The 25,367-nt window shown below is 43.0% G+C and overlaps 1 protein-coding gene across 7 annotated transcripts in view; it reads right to left on the bottom strand.

The window, feature by feature from the left end:
* The window catches only part of MATN2 (matrilin 2), a 155,416-nt gene that overhangs the window by 65,356 nt on the left and 64,693 nt on the right, over positions 1–25,367 (bottom strand). For all 7 annotated transcript variants that reach the window (XM_060127879.1, XM_060127882.1, XM_060127877.1 and 4 more), the window contains exon 5: positions 6,038–6,160. In XM_060127879.1, coding sequence (XP_059983862.1) covers positions 6,038–6,160 — 123 coding nt within the window. The remainder of the gene's footprint in view (positions 1–6,037; positions 6,161–25,367) is intronic.

Here is a 25,367-nt window from a genome sequence, read left to right as displayed (position 1 = left end):
ATTCCCTTCTCACTGAAGGTGACTGATATAGGAGAATATAGGAGGAAAGCTTTGAGGGCAGCAATAACAGCATGCTAAATCCCCATGTTATGTACCACCATCATTCTGGGTATGGACCTCAATATGATATTTCAAATGTACCGTATGTTTGATGCATTATTAAATGCAAGCATTCATAAGAAGACAAAAATCCATAAAGGATATAGAAATTCAGATTCAACTCTTTCTCAGTTGACCATGTATAGCACTGTTCCAAGTGCTTCCAATATATTTTTTTTAAATTTTTTATTGGACTGCAGTTGATTTGCAATGTTGTGTTAGTTTCAGGTGTACGGCAAAGTGAATCAGTTATACGTAGACATATATCCACTCTTTTTCAGATTCTTTTCCCATATAGGTCATTACAGAGTATTGAGGCTTCCCATACATTAACGCATTTCACCCTCACAACAACCCTTGGAGGTAGGTATTGTTTTCCTCAATTTACAGATGAAGCCACTGAAACAGAGAGGTCAAGAGACCTATAAAATGTGGATGACGATAGTACCTACCTCAAAGGATTGTTGCAATTATAAGTAAAAGGTTTCAAGCAGGTCCTAGGATTTAGTAACATTAAAGAACTGTAGATTATATTTTTATCACACTGCCTCCCTAATCAGATAAGGTTGAATTTGGGAGTAAAGAGATACCTTAATGCTACTCAGTTGTTCCACAACCGTTTACTGAGCAATTACTATGTGTCAGGCATTGCGCTAAATCCTGGATGGTAATGACAAGCAAATAGCATCTTAAGATGGTAAGACATCTTTTTCTTTCTTGAATTTTATTTTACTTATATTTTTATACAGAAGGTTCTTATTAGTCATCCATTTTATACACATCAGTGTATACATGTCAATCCCCATCACCCAATTCATCACCACCACCACCACCACCACCACCCCTCTTGGTGTCCATACGTTTGTTCTCTACATCTGTGTCTCAATTTCTGTCCTGCAAACTGATTAAGATGGTAAGACATCTTTGAAGAAAGGCAGGAAGGAGAAGCCAGGCTTTTAGCTGTGATTACCTCCAGGAAGTGAAATTGAGGAGTAATGTCTTTCAGGTTTTGATTTTATACACATCTCTACTCTGACTTTTTTTTTAATAAGCAAAAGTTGATTCTGTAATTTAAAAACCAATGAAGTGGAAAAGTTTTTTTAAAAAAAAGAAACATGAATACTTGAGATTGTGATCCCTCAGTCTCAGTCAATGATTCAAGAAAAACATTTTGCAAGTCTACTCTGTGAAAGATGAAAAGTATAGGAATTGGTTTCTTCCCCCCATGGGTTTACAATCTGCTTGGGCAGATAAGATGCAAACAGGACCAAAGCTACCCCAAAAGACAAGGCAGTCAGTAAACATCAGGAGAGCAAGTTCAGCAAAAAATTTACCCTCAAAGATAGAGCTAAATGGTCTTTGAAAAAATGTACAGTTTTGGATGGAAATTAACACAGCTTTAGTGGAAGCCGATGGATTACAAACACCATGACTCAACTAAAGCAAAACGAGGACTTCTGTTAGTCAGTAATCCACTCGATCACCTGAATGTTGAAACAAATCCAGTTCTAACCAGAGTTAAAAGAGCAGTTAGGGAAATGGGACTCTAGCACTTAAAGTTCCACTAACTCAAAAGTGTGGAAATGTTGGCTAAAAGGTCCTCAGTCTGGCTAAGAATTGAATTTTCATGTGGTCACAGTCATAATTCTGGGATGAGTCAAAGCACTCCCATGGGGTCCATTCACCAGTAGCTGGTCATGGTGAATTTCTACCAAACTTCTTTTAAATGAAGAGATTAGACTTGCTGTCCCTACTTTCTCACCCCCTCCCGGCTCCCCCTAGAAATCTGTCCTTTTACCCCACCCCTCTCGATCATTATCAATGGCCTCCCGGTCATTTCTGTGTCCCTAAGGTCTAGCAGAGTGCCTGGTAGAGTCTGGAAATGTCTGCTGAGACGAATCAATGACTCCACTCAATGGCTTTTTCTCTAAGTTCTGTTCCATTTGGCCTCGCTGGGGCATGACACTAATATTGACCTGGCCTAGAAATTCTCTTTCCCATCGTGTTCCATGATGTCTGGTTCTCTCGCCCACCTCTCCCCAACTCCTCCATCCCACCTTAGGCGGTTCCTTCATGGCTATCCTTCCTGCCCCACGTCTCCCTCCTGCTTCCCGCATGTTGCTGTAGCCCAAGGCTGAGGCTTCACTGTCTCCTAAGGCCACACTCCATGGCATCCAGGAGATGATGACGATAATAATATGTGTTGTAATAATAACAACAATCGTCTAATGTGTATTGGGAACTTTACTCGTTATCTTATTGAATCCCACAAACTCTACGATGTAGGTATTTTTACTCTATGTTATAGATGAGAAAACCAAGGCTCAGAAATAAAATGACACATGACTAGCAAGTAGCAGAACTGGGATTTGAGCCCAGGTCTCGCTGTATTGAAGGTCCAAAACAAACACATAAGTGAACACTGGAAATGGAAATGGAAATGAAAATTCAGAAGGAAATGGACCGTGCCGCTTCCTGCCTGCACCACTGGTTCTACCCTCTCCTTGCGGTGTTAGCGCTGCCTCTGCTCCCTCTCGACGTGTCCTTGTAGGTGTCCCATCTCAGCTTCAAACCCACTGTGTCTAAAACTACTCATTATCTTTTCTAAAAATCCCATCACTTTTTCATCACTGTTGCCATCACTCTCAGAGTCATGGAAGCTCAAACCCAGGATTCAACTGTGACTTTTCCTCTCCCTCTTTATTCATCGCACCTTCTCTCATTCCTCACCCCTTCCTTCTCTCTTCATTTCTACGCTCTTCAAATCTGGCTCTTGTCACCCCTCACCAGAGGGCTACCATAGTCTCCTAACTGGTCTTTGCAGCCCTCCCTATCTTCCCCCTGGAATCCATCCTGCCCTCTACCACGAGATTAAGTTTCCTAAAATGAGGCTTTGCCTTTATCAGTCCCACTTAAAAACCCTTTAGTGTCTCTTTTTCAGAGATAAAGTCCAGACCCTTTAGCCTGGTTTTCAAAGCCCTGTATACTCCGGTTCCACCTGATGTCTTCAACTTCATCTCCTACTTCTCACCTGCAGGAATTCTCTGCTTCAACAGAGTTAGTCTCCTCTCCTGCTGAAGTCAGGTTGGCCTTAACTGGGGTGATCCTATACTTCCGCGTTCAGACTGGAGCCCCCTTGAAAGCAAAAGGGAGTGTTCTTGAGAAGTGAGCCAACAGCCGTAACCTGGTGTATCTGTGGGGAGGAAGGTGATCTCCGCGTCTTACTCTTTTGCCATCTTCCTCCCAATCTCCAACAGACATAAACTGGGACCCTCCTGGATTAACTGGGATTATGGTTCCCCACATTCATACCATTCTCTGCCCATCTACATACAGGCCACTCAGACCAGGGGCTAGTGGAATGCCTCCAGGCTAACAGAAACAGCCTCTGTTTCTCCTCTAAATTTCCTGCTCTAAGTCTGATACCTGGAGTCTCCATCTTGACAAGTCCCTTCAGATTGATGTCTTCAGGTTAGGCTGCCGGTTTAGCTTTCAATTTGGTGGCTTCTCACTGGGACCATCTCTCCTGATCTACCAGCTCTCTACCTGGCCCTCCCAGCCCGGTCTCAGTCCGCACCTCTACACCGTCACTGCCCTCATGTCTCCCCTTGCCTTAGACGTCTGTCCCATTGCTACCCTTCCTTACATGATGAGTCTGTCCCTCTTCTCTGACCTCCTGTGGCCTCTATTACCTCTATCATTTGCTTTGCACTCAGCACAGCCCCATCGAGCAGCAGCTGACATTTTGGAAGTTTATTCAGTCTCCCTAACCGAAGCAACTGGCCACAAAGGTCCAGGGCCACTTAATCATCTGACTCCCAGCCTCTAACAGCTCAGGCATTTGGTGGAAGAGGATGAGAATAAGAACATGCATCAGGCCGGGGTCACACATAGTCTCTCCCAGTTTCCCATTCTTCAGCTTGAACCCCTGCTCTAAGGAAGGCAGACATTCTTACACACTGACAGCGGCAGCAAGAGCAACACGCATCTCTAATAAACACAGCCCACGCCAGCTCCCCGGCAACCACAGCATTTCTTCTCATGCTTGTTGCTCTTCAGTAAATGTCAAACTCCAGAAGTTTCAGCAAAACCCTTAGAGACTCAAAGGCTGTCTACTACAGAGGACCGTTAGGCAATTATTTGGCAACACCCAGAGACCTGGGCTCCCCACTGCCTTCCAGTTTCCCGAGGGCCAAGGCTCGTCTCCTGCCCCAGCCATGGCCCCTAATGCCCCTGGCCCCGCCAACTCCCCGTCACTCACACAAGCTCTGGGCCCTCCCTGTTCCTTCTCTCACCCTAATTAACCAGACACCCTCAACCTGTATCCTGTAGCTCAGCCACTGGCCTTACTTCCAACTGATTTCCTTCTGACACAACAGCACACAAAGTTTCTCCCCATTTAACAACTGGTAAGGGAAAAATATATATATGTAAAACAAAATAGAGAGTATGACCTCATTTTGGTAAACATTAACAAAATGTTTAGAAGTAGATCCTTATGTGGGGAAAGGTCTGGCAGAAAATACAACAAGCTATTAATAGTGCTTTTCTCGTCTGTTTTAAGTTCCTCAATGAAAATAGATTATTTGCATAATAAAAATTAATGAAGGAAAAAAAAAAGCGGGTGTTTCCGCATTGGCTTCTTTTTTTTGCCAGTGTTAATGGATGTGGTACCCTGCTACCTATCACGGTCACGACCCACAGAATAAGGGGGAAGAAACAACGCAGGCTTAGGAGACCAATTCCATTTGTGGACTTCTGATGAGGGCCGTTTGAATCTCCATCAGTGCGTAAAAACAAACAAACAAACCCATTTTATTCTCATCATCACCTGCAAAGAACAGGCCCCACCTGCACTTTTGTTTTGTTGCTTTTTCCTTTCCCGTCCTCAGCTAAGAGTCACAGTGTGCTGGAAAGCGTAAGTTCTATGTGCAAAAAAATCATCATTGACTGTTTGTGGGAAGCAAAACAGAACAGGTCCTCTGAAAACAACAGAATGTGGAACAGGACATGTAGGATCCAGAGTTAGAAAATGAAGGTTCCAGGTCTGATGTCAGTCAAGTCCTTTTCCTTCCTTTCCTTGTGGATTTTCTGCCTCATAAGTATCCAGCTCAGTTTACTGAACACCTACTATTTGCCGGGCACTGTTTGTTGGTGGAAAGATAAATGAGACTGTGCAAGTTTAAAGGGCTTTGCAGACACACTGGGAGGTGCCACATGCGTATTAGGGATTCAATGGTCTGCCCTGCAGGTGCCCATGAAAACCGTTATCCACCACCGAAGAAATTAGATGCCATCCCCCCACCTCTCACCGGCCCTCGCAATGTGGAGTTGCCGCTCAATGGGAAACCGCTCAGCTGATCGTGAGCCAGTGCCTGTAGTTCCGAGCACCGCCCTTGAGACTGCTTACCCAGGACCAGCGTTTGAGGCCGCTATTTGTTTTCTCTGACCGTGGTGTCTCACTGCACACAGCTGGCCTCTGACACCTGGCGGTCACTGGGGCCTGTCACTGAAGTGCAGATCCGTACTTAGAAGGAAGGCTGCCTGCCTCTTCGAGGTGCCACTCAGCCACCTTACCCACCACCAACTGGACCTCGTGTATAACACGTGAGCTATACTGAAGTCAGGCCAGCCCAGACATACCTTCCAAACTGAATGAAAATCCGCCCAGTCCTTTCCGAGGAAATCAGTAACGGACAATTTTGTTTACATAGATTATCATAAATATGCCTTTTGCTGAGGACCCAGAATGAGAAAATGCTAACCTCAGCCACAAACGAAGTCTTTAAAGTTCAAATTCTGACTAACAACTAGACCAGAGGACTTGGACCACTTTGTTGAAACTCACAGGAGAGCAACTGGATATGTGGCACCCCTCTCCCTTCTTACTAGCTTCTCTTGTGTTTCCCCATCAAGCAAGGCTGGGTGGGATACTCACCCACACACCGTTTCCCGTCCTCGGCCAGGGTGTAGCCACTGTAGCACTGGCAGACAAAGGAGCCCAGCAGGTTCACGCAGAGCTGCTCGCAGCCGTGGTCCTCCGCTGCACACAGGTCCTGGACTGGGGCAAAGCCATACCATTAGAACGTGGCTCTCAAGGAGGTGACCCTCGGTGACCCTCGGCCATCAAAAAGCAACTCTACAGCACTTGTCAAAATAACCTTTAGGGCTTCCCTGGTGGCGCAGTGGTTAAGAATCCACCTGCCAGTGCAGGGGACACGGGTTCGAGCCCTGCCCCGGGAAGATCCCACACGCCGCGGAGCAACTAAGCCTGTGCGCCACAACTACTGAGCCTGCTCTCTAGAGCCCGTGAGCCACAACTACTGAAGCCCGCGTGCCTAGAGCCCGTCCTCCGCAACAAGAGAAGCCACTGCCATGAGAAGCCTGCGCACGGCAATGAAGAGGAGGCCCCGCTCATCACAACTAGAGAAAGCCCGCACAGTAACGAAGACCCAACGCAGCCAAAAATCAGTAAGTATTAATTTTTAAAAAATGACCTTTAAAAACACTGAAAATGTTATAAGATCATAGTGGAAAATTTGGGAAACAGAAAAAAATAGAAAAGAAAATTCACCTGTAATCCCCCACCTGCAGTCCTACCATCCAGAGGCCACCGCTGTTAACACTCGGGTGTGTTTCTATGTATATAGAAAAACTCATTTTTCAAAGTTGGAATTATTCATCTCTACTAAATGCATTAAATAATTTAAAATTAACATCTATTTGTGGGACTTCCCTGGTGGTCCAGTGGTTAAGACTCGGTGCTCCCAACGCAGGGGACATGGGTTCGATCCCTGTTCAGGGAACTAGATTCCACATGCTGGAACTAAGAGAGCCCCATGCCATAACTAAAGATCCTGCACGAGGCAACGAAGATCCTGCGTGCCGCACCCAAGGCCCAGTGCAGCCAAATAAATAATTAATTAAAAAACCCCACGAATTTGTATTTTTCCCATCTCAATGAAAGTGTTCTGAAAACATCTGGATGGTTCTTGAGGACTGAAGTTATCACAAGCAGGTATTTGCGCTTGTCTGCATCAAGTACTATTCCTATTCTTTGAGAACTAAAAGGCTTTGTCATCAGAGTCTCACCAAGGTACACACCGATATACACAGTCTCACCAAGGTACACACTGAAATACACAGTCTCACCAAGGTACACACCGATATACACAGTCTCACCAAGGTAACCTGGTGTTGTCTTTGACATTTTTTTTTTTGTAAAATTTTATTTTTTTTTTCATTTTAACATCTTTATTGTAGTATAATTGCTTTACAATGGTATGTTAGTTTCAGCTTCACAACAAAATGAATCAGTTATATATATACATATGTTCCCATATCTCTTCCCGCTTGCGTCTCCCTCCCTCCCACCCTCCCTATCCCACCCCTCCAGGTGGTCACAAAGCACTGAGCTGATCTCCCCGTGCTATGCGGCTGCTTCCCACTAGCTATCTACCTTACGTTTGGGAGTGTATATATGTCCATGCCTCTCTCTCGCTTTGTCACAGTTTACCCTTCCCCCTCCCCATAACCTCAAGTCCATTCTCTAGTAAGTCTGTGTCTTTATTCCTGTTTCACCCCTAGGTTTTTCATGAAATTTTTTTTCTTAAATTCCATATATATGTGTTAGCATACGGTATTTGTCTCTCTCTTTCTGACTTACTTCACTCTGTATGACAGACTCTAGGTCTATCCACCTCATTACAAATAGCTCAATTTTGTTTCTTTTTATGGCTGAGTAATATTCCACTGTATATATGTACCACATCTTCTTTATCCATTCATCCGATGATGGACACTTAGGTTGTTTCCATCTCTGGGCTATTGTAAATAGAGCTGCAATGAACATTTTGCAGAAGCTGAGAGAGAGCACAGTGAAAAGACCTGCTACTCCACCAAAAGCATGGCAGGTCTAGAAGAGCCCCTTATTCCCAAGTCTGCCTTAGTCTCTTTGGACATAGTTTTCCTCATTCCATTTCTCTATCAGAAGGACCTTTCAAAATCCTCTTTGTGCTCTACTTATTCATCCCATAAATGAGGAAAATGGGAAGCCAAAGGAGGTTAGGTAGATGTAACAAAGATTACTAGGGAGAAATGAATGTATGGCTATTAACAATTCTATTTTGATCAAATATTTATTAGTGCTGGGTCCTGGCTATTTACTCAAATGCAATGTAAGAACACATTCACAGCAGTGCATTTACTGCCGTGGAACTAAGAATCTATCAGAGGATGAAACGGTTAAAGGCATTTTCACTCCATCACCGACTCAGTCTCTCCTTTGAAGAAACAGGCTGACATGATGGCATTATTCCTCAGCAAGGAGAACGGCTTGGTTTCATAACTAGCTCTTTGAGTGACTTTACCATTAAAGTTGGAGAAAATCAAAGAGCATTAAAGGGATTGAATATATGAAAAATTGTTTTCCTCTGGTTAAAAGTTACCACTATGACAGCTATGGTAAAAACTTAATACATAGAAAGCTGGATTAATCCCTGAATCCAATGGCTACGCCTTAATGTAATCTCCTAGGTCTTTGAGTTTTATAGTTTATTATGCTTTTAGATAATTATAACATATCAAATTGATAAAAAAGATAAAAGCTGATATATTCATCACCTCTATCAAATGCGTTAAATTTTTTTTTTTAAATTAAAGCTACATCATAAGATGAAAAAACATTTAGGTCTAAGATTCCACAAATAAGGATTCTGGTTTTAAAATACTAAAAGAATTATTTTCATTCCCAAATCAATAAAGTAGATGAAAAAATTATAGATGCAAATTCCTCCCTTCCCAGTCTATTTCTATCTTATATTTCCAATTGGGAACTCCAACTGAGATTTCCCCTGGATCCAGATATAAGGAAAAGAGCAAGAATCAGAAAAAACTTCAGCTCATGCAAAAATCGTGGTGAATAATTAAAGAGTGACAAAATTTACAGTTAGTTACAAGCTTAAGCCAGAGACCTAAGAAAAATCTGAATCATCAGATACTTTGCATTTATTCAGTCAATGAAGCACCTAGTTTATCCCAGGCACTGGGGATATAGTGGTGAACCAAACAGATAAAGGGGTTCCTGCCGACACACAGCTGGTACTCTAAGGGTTAGTAATGTGAAGTTCTAGGAAGAGCATTTCTGATAGAAACTCAGAAGTGGAATTTATCCAAAGAAAAACAAAAACACTAATTCAAGAAGATATATGCACCCCTATGTTCACTGAAGCATTATTTACAACAGCCAAGACATGGCAGCAACCTAAGTGTCCATCAACGGATGAATGGATAAAGAAGATGTGCTACATGTAATCAATGAAATGTTACTCAGCCATAAAAAAAGAATGAAATGTTGCCATTTGTGACAACATGGATGAACCTTGAGGGTATTATGCTAAGTGAAATAAGTCAGACAGAGAGAGACAGATACATACGATCTCACTTCTATGTGGAATCTAAAAAACAAAACAAGTGAACAAGCATAACAAGACAGAAACAGACTCATGGATACAGAGAACAAACTGGTGGTTGCCAGAGGGGACGGGTTAAGGATATGAATGAAATAGGTAAAGGGGATTAAGAGGTACAAACTTCCAGCTATAAAATACGTAAGTCACAGGGACGTAATGTACACATAGGGAATATAATCAATGATACTGTAACGACTTTGTACGGTGACAGATGGTAACTGGACTTATTGTGGTGATTATTTCAAAAAGTATATAATGAAAATGTAAAATACTGAATCACTATATTGTACACCTGAAACTAACACTGGATGTAAAGAGTGTTTCTGACTGAAAGAACAGTGAATGCAAAGGTCCTTAGGTAGGGCTTCTCTGGTGGCGCAGTGGTTGAGAGTCCACCTGCTGATGCAGGGGACACGGGTTCGTGCCCCGGTCCGGGAGGATCCCACATGCCGCGGAGCGGCTGGGCCCGTGAGCCATGGCCGCTGAGCCTGCGCGTCCGGAGCCTGTGCTCCACAACGGGAGAGACCACAAAGGTGAGAGGCCCGCGTACCGCAAAAAAAAAAAAAAGAGTCCTTAGGTAGAACAAACTAGCCCCATTTGAGGACTGGGAAGGCCAGAGTAGCTATCAGATGCATCCTAAATAACTAAAATACAAAATAGAACATGCTAGAAATCCAGAAGAGAGGTGCTGCCAATACAATGGGAGTTCAGAACAGGGATGGCTTACTGCCAGCCGAGGCTGGATCCCTCAGAAAAGTCTGGCAGGCAAGCGGCAGAGAAGGGAGAAAGGGAAATGGACCCAGGGCTGAGGGAACAGTAAATGTGCAGAAACCGAGGAAAGCAGGACAGGCATGGTAGCTGACTTCCACTCTGGGAATTCCAAGGGAAGTAGCAGGAGGGAGCACTGGAAGGACAATTGACACCAGATGGCAGAGGGCCTGGAATCAGGCTGCATGGTCTGAACTGTGCTCAGCAGGCAGTGGGGACCACTCACGGTAAAAGCCTTCAAAAGGGACACGGGCCATTTTACCTGAGTTGTGCTTCGGAAGGATAATTCTGGTTGCATCACAGTTTCTTTTAGCTCTGGGAAATATAAAGGACTTCTAGAACAGATAAATGAAAATCACTGCTTTGGGAACAGCAGTAGTTTTCTGAATTCCAAGCCAAAGTAGCTTGGGTTTGCTTGCACGTTGATGGGAAAATCAACCTCTTGACAGGAGGACCTTCAATTGTTCTTCAGAGCTCTCGGCCCCGCCCATCGGCTGTCTGGGCATGTCAGTGCACCCCTGCACTTCTCCCTCCTGGCATGTGTCACAATGTTAATCACATAGGCATTTATGTAGTGATGTATTTACTGTGTCTCCCTTGCTAGGCTCCCTAACTGGGAGGAGAGCGTCCCTGCACAAAGTCCTGATGGCTGGAAAATGACACCCCAGTACACTGGACCAACGTACCCCCAAATCCCAAGCCCATCTCTGAAGGTGGGGGGGTAGGAGCTTCTCCACCTGGGTCCCCCTTCTCAGCTCCCACAGCTGCTATGCCTCCTCTCTGTGTCCAGCAGGAATCCTGCCTAGCAGTGGTTACGAAGAAGTGGTGGCAGTTTAAGTAATTTTTTTCTCTTATTTATAATGATCTGTTTTTGAATTTTCTAACAAGAGCTTATACAAAGAGCTTTTATAATAATGAAAAAAATCAACGTTACAAAAGAACTCCTTTGAAAGTAGCATCTTAAAAGCAGTGAGGACTTCCCTGATGGTGCAGTGGTTAAGAATCTGCCTGCCAGTGCTGGGGACACAGGTTCGATCCCTGGTCCGGGAAGATCCCACATGCCGCGAAGCAACTAAGCCTGTGCGCCACAATTACTGAGCCTGAGCTCTAGAGCCCGCGAGCCACAGCTGAGCCCGCAAGCCACAACTACTGAAGCCTGCGTGCTACAACTACTGAAGCCCGCGTGCCAAGAGAAGCCACCGCAGTGAGAAGCCCGTGCACCGCAACCAAGAGTAGCCCCTGCTCGCCGCAACTAGAGAAAGCCCGCGCGTAGCAAGGAAGACCCAACACAGCCAAAAATAAAAATAAAAAAAATAAAAAATAAAGTGTGTCTTTATAAAATAAAATAAAAGCAGTGAACCAGGATCTTGAAGCAATAAGCATTTTTCCCCCAAGACTTCCCCCCATAAGGTAGGTAGAGAGGCAATGAGATGCTTATGCCTTCCGGAACAGGACAGCCATGAATCACTACAGGGTCCCATCTACCAGGGCATGACCTCGCTGCTCATTAGAACCATCTGGGGACCTTTGGAAAATCCTGATGCCCAGCCCAATGCCTTAAATCAGGCAGCTGGGGCTGGGATGCAGGCAACACTGTTTGCTAAAGCTCCCAGATAACTCCAGTGTGCAGCCAGGTTGAGAGCCATTGAACCTACAGGATAAAAGTCCTCACAATCCTTCAAGGGGAAGGGGCCCAGGTGCAAGAGTCAGCCTCCCCCTTTATCAACTGAGTCTGCAGGCTCAGATTCTTCTTTTAAGCAAATCTCAGATTTTTTTTGCTGTCCTTGGACCCCTCTCCAAGTGGCTAGAAGACCCCGGACACTAAGTGAGGGTGCAAAGTGTGGTAGGAACAGGAGTTCCAGAAGAACGATCCCACAAACAGCAGGCCTGCCAGCTGGCCTCAGGCCTTTCATACTGTTTTTAGAACACTGGGGATTTATGGCCACTAGTGCTCTGTACTGTCTGTCGCAAAGGAAACCATGGAGGATTAATTTAATTAAACAAAGAGTAAGGAATAAATACAGGCTAGGTTCTCACAAAACAACTTTGTTGTTTTTCTGGCAGTGGTCGCTTCCATTTGAAACAAATACAGATGTTTTTGGATGATTCCTTATTCTTTAGGAAAACAGCACTTCTTTTTCTCACAGCCTGGGAGGATTTCACTGAAGGGTGATAAAACTGGGCGTCGGAGAAGCAGTGGATTCAGAGTTCCCATTACGCTTCCAAGCCTTCTCTACTCCATTACCCCCACTCATGGCTACTGACTTCAGCCCGATGTCACCTCCTCCAGGAAGCCTTCTTCAGCTTGGCTGAGCTTAGAGTCTCCTTCCTCTAGGCTCCTCTAGCCCTATACACACCACTCCACTAGAGCACTTATGCATTTAGCCCACAGTATTAGAAGGACCGGATCACAGGTCTGTCTGCCCCATGAGAATGATCTGGTCTGACTCAGTTTTGATTCCCCAGTGTTCTAGCGCATGTAGTTGGTGCCCCGTAAGTGTTCGTCTACTGAATGAACAGTGACAAAGTCCCATACCCCTTGCCTCCCAAGAGGGATGTTCCTAGAGTCCTAAAACAACTGCTCCATCAGAAATGGGGTCCTGGAAACATGAGTGAGATGGGAATAAAATGTTTCCCGAGTCTCTGTACCTCTCCTCGTCCCCAGCAAGAGATATTCCTCTCCCAGAAGAGTACAATGACATCGGGGAGCCAGCCCCCAGCTGCAGACACCAGAATTCTCATGACAGCTAAGGAACCAGCTGCCTTGCTGTCTGCTGCATCCCTGGTACCTAGCACAGTGCCTGGCACATTGTAGGTGCTCATTAAGTGCTTGTGATGAATGGATGAATGGACCCAACACCTGAAATACAGGGTTGTCAGTCATTCCTCACTCATCAGTCTTACCCAGGCTGTAAGCTCTGAAAGGCACAGGATAAGTCTTCGGTGGTCTTCAGGGTGCCTGTGACACCACACACTTCACGCAGCAGGTGCTTAGTGGACACTTGTTGATCTGACTTGACAGTCACCAGCCTGGAGTACTCAGGGATGGGGGGCTCTCATCTGACCACGCCCTTTTAGAGGTCAAGTTCCCCTTCACCGGCTTCCCTTACCACAGTTATAACAACACTTAATTTGCAATTGTTAATTTCATGTCTACTTCCCCTGCCATCTGAAGGCAGTGACTGTTCTGTTCAGCCCTCCAGCTCAAATAACTAGCATGGTGTTTGGCATGTGGTCAATTTTTAAAAATATATTTGAATGACTGAATTCATTCATTCGTCAAATTGCTCAAACGGCTGAGAGAAAAACAGTGAATAAAATAGATTAAAAAAATCAATCAATCTCTGTCCCTATGTAGCGGATATTCAAGTGGGAAGCCAGCTCCTACTGACTCACATTGACAGGCCGTGCCCACTTCTTCCCAACTCTGCGTTCAGCAAGGCCAAGTGGGTAGCTTGAAATCAGCCATGGTGGTAGTATTGACAACACAGGAATTGGTGAACATTGCAAATTGGAGCTTTTCCCCCTGGAGACCTGGTTTTAAACATTTACTAGCATACCATGGACAGGGGCCAGACATAAACAACATAAACAGGTAAAAATATATATTACAGGGGTTTCCCTGGTGGCGCAGTGGTTGAGAGTCCGCCTGCCGATGCAGGGGACACAGGTTCGTGCCCCGGTCCGGGAGGATCCCACATGCCGCGGAGCGGCTGGGCCCGTAAGCCATGGCTGCTAAGCCTGCGCGTCCGGAGCCTGTGCTCCGCAACGGAAGAGGCCACAACAGTGAGAGGCCCGTGTACCGGGGAAAAAAAAAAAATAATATATATATATATATATATTACGTTAGATCTTAGAAGTGCTATAGAACAAAATTAAGCAGGAAAGGGGGGTTGGGAGTATGGAGGAAAGGGAGCTTCTGCTTTAAATAGTGTGGTCAGAAGGTGGTCTCACAGAAAAGATTATTTTATACAAGGACCTGAAGGAGGTAATATGAAAAAGTAGGGATCAAGGGGGTTGAATCTTGGAGGAGGAGATAAGGGGCAGTTATGTTTGTTTCCATAGGGCTTAAGGGAAGCAATCAGATAGAATGAAAAGAATATTGCCTTTGGAGCCAGACCTGGCTTCAGCGAGGTGACCTGCGTGACTTCATATAAGTGATTTCTGTGAGATTGAATTTTCATAGAGGTTAAATAATTAAGTGGAGAAAACATCTTATGGCAGGGTTAAATGAGATAATATAGATGATAAAGCATCTGAGAGATGGGAGGTACTCAACAAATGTTAGTATCCTTTTTTCCTAGTTTAGGGTAAAGAAAGGTCTTGGTGGTGCAGGCCTAGTTAAGCATGGAGGAAAGGTGAACCCCAACCAAATTTTGCCTACATCACAATTCTAACATAATATCACTTTATTGGGTGCCTATGAAACCCCCCACTAGATTCAGATTTCTTTAAATGACATCAATGTATCTGTGACTAAGTTTTTAGTTCATGAGTTCTATGCTGAATTGATCTGACACAGCAAAGTAGGCAATTTTGAATTTTATAACAAAAGATCTCAACAAACGCAAGCAATGCCTTGCCAGAGGGCAAATGTTAGCATATATAGCTGACAGTCAGCAAAATCCACTTGCTTCTCTGGTTTCCTGGAGAATTTTAGGAGGGATGTTAACTGCATCTGCTCAGTCTTCCCAAGTGAAATAAATCAGTGAGGATTTGATAACTAAGAGCCCCAGGGCTATGCTCAAAGCCTTCCCTAGCGTTCCCCTGAGGCTCACAGACATTCTAGATTTCAGGGCCTTCCTCAGTGTGTGATCTTGAAACCCTAGCACAGCACCTCCGCCCAAGAACTTGGAAAACTTCCATCTGGTTACACTGGATGAGAAGCACGTGACAAGGACTGCAGTGGCTGTGCCTGACATCACCCTGGGCGAGATCAAAGGCTTTTTACTGACTTTGCAGAATTTTAGACAAGCCGCATGGCGTGCTGTCGACACCGATGACAGTTTAATTTCTCCTCTGGACTTAGAGCAAAATGAACACCTTTAAAGACATGCTCCACTTTTTTTTTACGGCTCTTGCTGCTATTTAGCTTGAGATGTAGAAATCAGAAATTATGTATCACAGCGAGAGAGAAGAGAAATTTATTATCAGAGCTGTTATTTCACTCAGCTGGGAAACAACGCCATTTCTGCCTGCTCCAACCCCGAAAACTCACTTGGAGTTAGGGCTCTGCAAACATCTGCCAAACCTAAGCCTGCATTTTGGGGACCATCCCCCTTCTTCCATCATGTCTGAAAGCCCTAATCTTATTTTGACAGCTGCAGTTTGGAGTTAAAGACTTTCAGCAGTAAATGGGAGCCATCAGCCTTGTCTCTGCTGGAAGAAACACCACCAACCCAATGTCACCCAGAAGAACAGACCTGTCCTTCCAGGCAAACTCCAGCTGTGCCTCGCATCCCTCCTCCCCCAACGGCTTCATTCTTTTTCAATCAGTTCTCCTATTCATGAACGAGATTTTCGTTTTCTTTTCAGAAGGGGAAAAGAGGAGGATCCCCAAAACAAAAACTGAAAACATAAGTAAATCTGACTGAACGAGGTTGATCAAAATGATAAATAAGAGTGAACGCATAATGCCCTAGTCATGCAGAGCGCTTTGCAGTTTCCAAACGGCTGTCAGTCACATCATCACGTTCTCAATATGAACTCCCTGAGGAGTGGAATCTCCCAGGGAGAGATCTAGTTTGAAACAGCGGGGGCAGTCGTTTTCAAACTTGACCAGAATCCCCTGGAGGGCTTTAAAAAGATGTTAAAAGGACACCCTCCTAGGCTGCATCCCTGGAGTCCCTGATTCAGTAGGTCTGGGGTGAGTAGGGCCTAGGAATTTGCATTCCTAACAAGTTGACCCGCAAAGCCGCCCATTCGTGTGCGCGCACGCAGTCTGCTCGCTCTTGCACTTGCTCCGCGCTGTCTCAGCTTTGTGGGCTGCCCCGAAGCTGAGCCCTTGACCTCCCCTTTCCACACTCCCTTCCTCCCTCCAAGATTCCATCCATCTTCAGGGCCAATTACCACCACCAAGCGTATCCAGCCAGGCATTTTCTTTTTCATCTCCAGTTGCATCCAACCACTTGTGTGGGCTCTCGCCCGGACTCACTGCTTTCCCCGCAAAACCTGTTTTCCTCTCTTAAGTTATTTATCAGTTTAAATTCTAACAACCCTCACCCACCATTCCCCATCTTCGGTCATAAACTCCTCCCTGGGGTGGGGATTATTGCTATGATCTCCTAATTAACTCCATGGGCATAAGAAACACATGCACTGAATTGACTGAACTGATTTGAACTGTAAACTGATTGCATCGTCCATGTTCTGCTCTGCACGTGCAGAGCACAAGGGAAGCCAAGATCTGAGTGTTCTTGGAGGGTCTTGGGTCTCAAACATATAAGAGGAAACACTTTTCTCCCACACACCACAAGAACATCTGGCTCATAGAGGGGAATCAGTAAGTATTGAATGAATAAATGAATGAATGAGTGGATGGATGGATGGTATTTCGGCACCTATTATCTAATCCTAATTCTAATCCTCTGTAGGTATTACTGCCACGGTCAATTTACTAAAATGTGGTTTTCCCCTTGACACCCTGTGTTCAGCCCCTCTATCCACCAAAGACAGCAGCTGGAACTCAGCTTGAGAATCAAATCACTCCATAATTTGTTCCAGCTTAAATTCCCTTCCTCATCCCCCACTAATGTCCCAAACAAACTATTCCAAATAGGCAGTCTGTACAGTTAGCATCCCCTAAAGACAACAAGCTCTACATTTCTCTTCTCTTCTTTGATTTGCTAGAAAAACCCCTATTCCCCAAAGCCTTCCCTGATTGTTCCATGACTCTTTCTCCAATCTCTTCTCTTGCAGCCTTCTGTCTCAGCACCAGTTACCTTCCCAAACCACCCTGTTCTGAAAATACATATATATACATACATATATATTATTGAATTTAAATGACGTACAATAAACTACACATATTCAACATAGACAAGCTGGTAAACTTGACATATCAACATATCATCACCATAATCAAGATAACATATCCATCACCTCCAAATCCCCAAAGTTTCCTAGTGCCCCTCTGTAATCCCTCCACCTGTCCCTTCTCTCCCCTTGGCCCCAGGCAACCACTAATCTGCTGATCATAAATTAGTTACCATTTTTTAAAATATCATATAAATGGAATCCTACAATATGTACTCTTTTTTTTTTTTTTGGTCTCATTTCTTTGATTCAACACGGTTATTTTGACATTTATCCAGCTTGCTGCATGGGTCAATAGCTCATTCTTTTCATTGCCTAGTAGCATTACATTGTATGCATATATCACAATTTGTTAAGAATTCACCTGTTGATGATTTGGGCTGTTTCCAGTTTTAGGTTATTACAAGTAAAGCTGCTATAAACATTTGTTTGGATATAAACTTTAATTTCTTTTAAGTAAATACCTAAAAGTGGAATTATGGTAGGTACATACGTAACTTTGTAAGAAACTGCTAAACTGTTTTCCAAAGTGGTTGAACCATTTTACATTCCTACCAGGAACAATGATAATTCTGTTCCCAACTTTGCTAATACTTGTCATGGTCAATATTTTAAAATGTATCCAATCTAGTAGAAGTATAGTGGTATCTCATTGTGGCTTTAATTTGAATTTCCTTAGTATCTAATAAGTTTGAGCATCTCTTCTTTATATATCTTCTTTGGTTTAGTGTCTATTCAAATCTTTTGCCCATTTTTTTTTTTTTTTTTTTTTCTGTACGCGGGCCTCTCACTGTTGTGGCCTCTCCCATTGCGGAACACAGGCTCTGGACGCATAGGCTCAGCGGCCGTGGCTCACGGGCCCAGCGGCTCCGCGACATGTGGGATCTTCCCGGACCGGGGCACGAACCCATGTCCCCTGCATCGATAGGCGGACTCTCAACCACTGCGCCACCAGGGAAGCCCTCTTTTGCCCATTTTGACTGGGCTGTTTATTTTTCTATTATTGAGTTGTAAGAATTCTTTATAAATTCTAAGGTCCTTTGTTGGATATATATTTGCAAATATTTAATTCCAGTCTGTGACTTGACCTTTTCCCTTTAGTAGCAGTGTATCTGGAAGAGCAAATGTTTTAATCTTGATGATGTTCAATTTACTGAGTTTTTCTTTTATGTTTTGTGTCCTATTTAAAAAATCCTTGCCAAACCCAGGGTTATCAAAATTTTTTCTTTCATTTTCATCTAGACATTTAAATGTTTCTACTCTATATTAACATTTTAAATCAATTTTGAATAAATTTTTGTATATGGTGTGATGTAAGGGTCAATGTGCATTTTTTGGCACGTGGCAATCCAATTGTTGTAACACCACCTGTTGATGACATTATTTTTTCCCCATGAATTGCCTTGACACCTTTGTCAAAAAACACTTCACCATATACACGTGGGTCTATTTCTGGACTATATTCTGCTCAGGTGTTGTCCATCGTTACACCAATACCGCACTGTTTTGATTACTGCTGCTTTACAGTCAGTCCTCAAGTAAGATAATTTGATTCCCACAACTTTATTTCAAAGTTTTAGTTGATCCTCATTATTTGCAGATTCTGTATTTGCGAATTCATCTACTTGATAAAATTTTTCTTGGAACCCCAAATCAATACTTGTAGCATTTTCAGGGCCATTCATGGATCTGTACAGAGTGGTGAAAAAATTGAGTCACCTGGGGCTTCCCTGGTGGCGCAGTGGTTGAGAGTCCGCCTGCCGATGCAGGGGACACGGGTTCATGCCCCGGTCTGGGGAAGATCCCACGTGCCGCGGAGCGGCTGGGCCCGTGAGCCATGGCCGCTGAGCCTGCGCGTCTGGAGCCTGTGCTCCGCAACGGGAGAGGCCACAACAATGAGAGGCCCGCGTACAGCAAAAAAAAAAAAAAAATTGAGCCACCTAACGCACTTTCCCAGTGAAGGTCAAACAAGCAATGCTCTGACTTCTTGTTTTAGCTCTCATACTGTAAATAAGCATTTTTTTTGTGTTCTATTTAGGGCCATATTTAAAAAAATTTTTGTGCTTTCTATTGGTGACCTCACTGTGTAAAATGGCTCCTAACAATAGTGTTGAAGTGCGGTCTAGTGTTCCTAAGGCAAGAAGGCCGTGATGTGCCTTTTGGAGGAAAGATGTGTGTTACATGAGCTTCATTCAGTCATGAGTAATAGTGCTGTTGGCTGTGAGTTCAATGTTAATGAATCAACAATATACAATTCTGTCTTTAAACAGAAACACCCATAAAACAAGGTTCTGTATCGATTGGCGAAATGTTGTGGCCAGAAGCTCTCAGGAAACGAACCCTGTACTTCCCCTAGGAACGATGATCCAGTAATCACTATTTCAATGTTAACAGAGACTTATAAACCATAACTATCGTGAATAATAAGAATCAATCATATTTGACTATTCAATTGTTTTCATTTTCATTTATATATTAGAATCAGATTATCAGTTTCTACCCAAAAAATTCTGCTAGGATTTTGATAGAGATTGCTTTGAATCTATAGGTCATTTTGGAAAGAACTGACATCTTAGCAATAGTAAGTCTTCTATTCGATGATTTGACATATCTCTCCATTTATTTAGGTCTTCTTTAATTTATTGCAGACATCGTTTATCTTTGTCAATGTACATCTTTTGTCAAATTGATCCCTAATTTCTATATTTCTGATACTAGTGTAAAATGGTACTTTTTAAATGTCTATTTCAGATTTTTGTTGCCAGTATATAAAAATACAATCAAATAATTTTGTATATTGAGTTTTTATCTTGCAACCTTGCTGAATTCATTAATTAATTTTAGTAGCTTTTTTGAAGATTCTATTAGCTTTTCTACATATGCAATCACATAGTCTGTAAATAAAGACAGTTTTACCTTTTCCTTTCCAATCTGTATGACTTTCTAATTTCTTTTTATTTCATTATTATATCAGTTAAAGCATCCAGTCCAATGCTGAATGGAAGTGTGGCAGTGGACGTACTTTCTTGTTCCTTATCTTAAAAGGAAAACACTTAGTCTTTTACTCTTGAGTATAATGTTAACTGTAGGTTCTTTCATAGGTGCTCTTTATCAGGTTGAGGAATCTCCCTTTTATTTCTAGTTTATTGAGAGTTTTTATCATGAACAAATGTTGGGTATTGTCCAATGCTCTTTTGGCATCTATTGAAATGATCCTATATTTTTTCATTTTTTTAATCTGTTAATATGGTGAATTGAATTATATTGATTTTTATTGAAGTATAGTTGATGCTGTATAAGTTACAGGTGTACAGTACAGTGATTCACAATTTTTAAAGGTTTTACTCTATAATTATTATAAAATATTGGCTATATTCCCTGTGCTGTGCAATATATCCTTGTAGTTTTGTGTGTGTGTGTGTGTGTGTTTGTGGCTGCACTGGGTCTTCACTGTTGCACAGGGGCTTTCTCTAGTTGCAGCAAGCTGGGGCTACTCTCTTTTTTTTTTTTTTTTTTTTTTTTTTTGCTGTACGCGGGCCTCTCACTGTTGTGGCCTCTCCCGTTGTGGAGCACAGGCTCCGGACGCGCAGGCTCAGCGGCCATGGCTCACGGGCCTAGCCGCTCCGCGGCATGTGGGATCTTCCCGGACCGGGGCACGAACCCGCGTCCCCTGCATCAGCAGGCGGACTCTCAACCACTGCGCTACCAGGGAAGCCCTGGGGCTACTCTTTGTTGCAGTGTGCAGGCTTCTCATTGAGGTGGCTTCTCTTGTTGCAGAGCATGGGCTCTAGATGCGCAGGCTTCAGTAGTTGTGGCTTGCAGGCTCAGTAGTTGTGGCGCACGGGCTTAGTTGCTCTGCAGCATGTGGGATCTTCCCAGACCAGGGATTGAACCCGTGTCCCCTGCATTGACAGGCGGATTCTTAACCACTGCACCACCAGGCAAGTCCATTGTAGTTTATTTTATACATAATAGTTTGTACCTCTTAATCTCCTACCCTTACTTACTCCTTCCCCTTCCCTCTCCCCACTGGTAACCACTAATTTGTTCTTTATACCTGTGAGTCTGTTTCTTTTTATTATATTCACTAGTTTGTTGTATTTTTTTAGATTCCACATATCAGTGATAACTTCCAGTATTTACCTTTCTCTGTCTGACTTATTTCACTTAGCAAAATAATACCCTCCAAGTCCATTCATGTTGTTGCAAATGGCAAAATTTAATTCTTTGTTATGGCTGAGTAGTATTCCATTGTATACATATATCACATCTCTTTATGCATTCATCTGTTGATGGACACTTAGGTTACTTCCATATCTTGGCAATTGTAAATAATGCTGCTATGAACATTGGGGTGCATGTATCGCGTTTTTGTTTCTTTCAAATATATACCCAGGAGTGGAATTGCTGGATCATATGGTAGTTCTTTTTTTAGTTTTTTGAGAAACCTCTATACTGTTTTCCACAGTGGCTTCACCAACAGTGTATGAGGGTTCCCTTTTCACCACATCCTCGCCAACATTTGTTATTTGTGTTCTTTTTGATGATAGCCATTCTGACGGGGGTGAGGTGATATCTCATTGTGAATTTGATTTGCACTTCCCTGATGGTTAGCGATGTTGAGCTTCTTTTCATGTACCTGTTGGGCATCTGCATGTTCTCTTTGGCAAAATGTCTGTTCAGGTCTTCTGCCTGTTTTTCAATTGGGTTGTTTGTCTGTTTTGATGTTGAGTTGTATGAGCTGTTTATATCTTTTGGATATTAACCCCTTATCGATCATATCATTTGCAAATACTCTCATTCAGTAGGTTGGTTTTTCGTTTTGTCAATGGTTTCCTTTGCTGTGCAAAAGCTTTTAAGTTTAATTAGGTCCCATATGCTTAGTTTTGCTTTTATTTCCTTTGTTTTAAGAGACAGATCCAAAAACATATTCCTATGATATATGTCAAAGAGTGTTCTGCCTGTGTTTTCCTCTAGGAGTTTTGTGGTTTCTGATCTAACATTTAGGTCTTTAATACATTTTGAGTTTATTTTTGTATACAGTGTTAGAAAATGTTCTAATTTCATTCTTTTATATGTAGGTGTCCAGTTTTCCTAGCACCACTTATTGAAGAGACTGTCTTTTCTCCATTGTATATTCTTACCTCCTCTGTAATATATTAATTGACCATAAGTGTGTGGGTTTATTTCTGGGCTCTCTATTCTGTTCCATTGATCTATGTGTCTGTTTCTGTGTCAGTACATACTGTTTGGATTACTGTAGCTTGGTAGCACAGTCTAAAGTCAGGGAGTGTGATTCTTCTACCTCTGTTCTTCTTTCTCAAGATTGTGTTGGCTATTTAGGGTCTTTTGTGTTTCATACAAATTTCAAAATTATTTTCTCTAGTTCTTTGAAAAATGCCATCGGTATTTTGATAGGGATTGCACTGAATCTATAGATTGCCTTGGGTAGTATGGTCATTTTAACAATATTAATTCTTCCAATCCAAGAACACAGTATACCTTTCCATCTATTTGTGTCGTCTTCCATTTCTTTCATCAGTGCTTTATAGTTTTCCAAGTACAGGTCTTTTACCTTCTTAAGTAGGTTTATTCCTAGGTATTTTATTCTTTTTGATGCAATGGTAAATGGGATTGTTTCCTTAATTTCTCTTTCTGATATTTCAGTGTTAGTGTATAGAAATGCAACAGATTTCTGTGTATTAATTTTGTATCCTGCAGGGCTTCCCTGGTGGCACAGTGCTTAGGAATCCGCCTGCCAATGCGGGGGACACGGGTTCAAGCCCTGGTCTGGGAAGATCCCACATGCCATAGAACAACTAAGCCTGTGTGCCACAACTACTGAGCCTGTGTGCCACAACTGCGGAAGCCCACGTGCCGAGAGCCCATGCTCCGCAACAAGAGAAGCCCCCGCGATGAGAAGCCTGTGCACTGCAACAGAAGAGTAGCAACCACTCGCCACAACTAGAGAAAGCCTGCGCACAGCAACGAAAACCCAACACAGCCAAAAATAAATTAAAAAATTTTGTATCCTGCAACTTTACCGAATTCATTAATGAGCTCTAGTAGTTCTCTGGTAGCATCTTTAGGATTTTCTGTGTATAGTATCATGCCATATATTGACTGATTTTTGAACGTTAAACCAACCTTGCATTCTTTTGATAAATCCCATTTGGTCTTGATTATATTATATATATGGATTCTATTTGATACGTTTTTAAGAATTTTTGCATTCACATTCATGAGGAATGTTGGGTATAGCTTTCTTTTCCCTTTTTAATAATGTGACTGTTTTTCTGTCACATCAAAGGGGTCATGCCCTTTGATTAAACTCGAATATAAAAGCTATTGGACTTCCCTGGCGGTCCAGTTGTTAAGACTCCATGTTTCCACTGCAGGAGGTGCAGGTTCGATCACCGGTCAGGGAAGATCCCATATGCCACACAGTGTGGCCACCCAAAAATAATAAGTAAAATAAAAGCTATTAAATCTCTTATGTAGCTTGGGAAAATAATGTCAGGAACATATCTGAACCATGAAAGCTGTAAAATGCATTTGGTGTGTTTCTCGAGAAAGAAAAAAATGAGAAAGCTGCACAAGAAAGTTTACGTTTTCTTGCCAAGTGAAGTTTTCTAAATGTTGCATTTTCATTATTCTTCCAGATAGATTAAATATTCCAGAAGGGATGCAAGAAAGGGAGAATTCCTTGTTTTTTAAAAAAGAAAGAAAACAAGATAAAGTTCCTTCTTGTTAGTGGGAAAAGAATTCAAGGGGAGGGAAATGGTAGAGGGAAACAGACATGTGAAGAGAGGCACACTTCATGAGGATTGCCTCCCCCCACGTTTTTAAATGGAGAAAGGGAAGTACATAAACTTCTATTGAGCCCTATGCGCTATGCGCTATGGTAGTGCTTTTGCATATATCTTATATAATGGTTTTGGATGGGGAAGCCTTTTTGGAGGACAGAAGAATCCATAATGTTGCCTCCAGTACATTCCAAATTGCTCATGTGGGCAAAACTTTGAACATAAGATTATTTAATGTGCTTGATCTGGTCTTTAAATGAAAGGGCACATTTTGAGACACTGACTAACTGGTGTCCAGAAGAGGGTTTCTGGACAGTGAAAAGACCCAAATCCGAGTCATCTTAAGATGTATTCATGCCTCCCCTGAAAAAGAGAAAATCAGTGGGGAGTGGGGGATTACACTCTTCAATAATCAAAGGGCTTTCTCTTTTTAGTTGGAAAAGGAAATAAACTTTTTGGTATATAGCTTCAGATGGCAGAAATAGGATCAAAGGTGGGAATTACAGAGAGTAGGACTTCAGCTCGACCACTGATCCAGGCTATCTGGAGGTGGGATACAGGTGCTCTGTAATGACCTGGTGCTCCAGATGGGTGACGATGGTTGGACATGCACCATCACTGTGGGACACCGGGAAGAGACAGAATTCCTGGGTTAAGTGGGAAAGAGAGCTAACAGTCTGATAGACAAGGTCTGTTTCCACTCGAAGAACCTATGAATCAGCTGTGCCTGCCTACTCTCTCCACACAGGCAGGGTTGGAATCGAAAATGGTGGGTATAGTGTGTGTGTGTGTGTGTGTGTGTGTGTGTGTGTGTGTGTGTGTGTGTGTGTGTGTGTGTGTGTGTGTGTGTGTGTGTGTGTGTTTTTGAAGGCCATCGCCTAAGAGTCCCTCTCACAATCATCCTGTACAATGACAATATCTCAGGATTTGGTAGTTAACTTGGGGGAACAAAAATCATTTGAATGTTAGTCCTGGTGAATTAGTTCTGAGTCTCCCCTGGAAACAGTGAGCCTTTGAACCTGCCTGTCCTCGTGGGCTTGGAGGCAGGGTTGCCTTCCACCTCAAGGATCATGGGACAGTATCAAATGGTGAGTAAAAGCTAGGCCCATGCAGTCACACATAATAGGATTGGGGTTCTGGTTTGGTCTCATTATTAGCCACAGAACCTTGAGTAAATGGTCTAACCTTT

The sequence above is a fragment of the Lagenorhynchus albirostris genome, chromosome 17 (assembly GCF_949774975.1).
Source record: "Lagenorhynchus albirostris chromosome 17, mLagAlb1.1, whole genome shotgun sequence".
Lineage (NCBI taxonomy): Eukaryota > Metazoa > Chordata > Mammalia > Artiodactyla > Delphinidae > Lagenorhynchus > Lagenorhynchus albirostris.
Note: the sequence above shows the minus strand (reverse complement) of the source record. Positions and strands in the feature narration are given on the sequence as shown.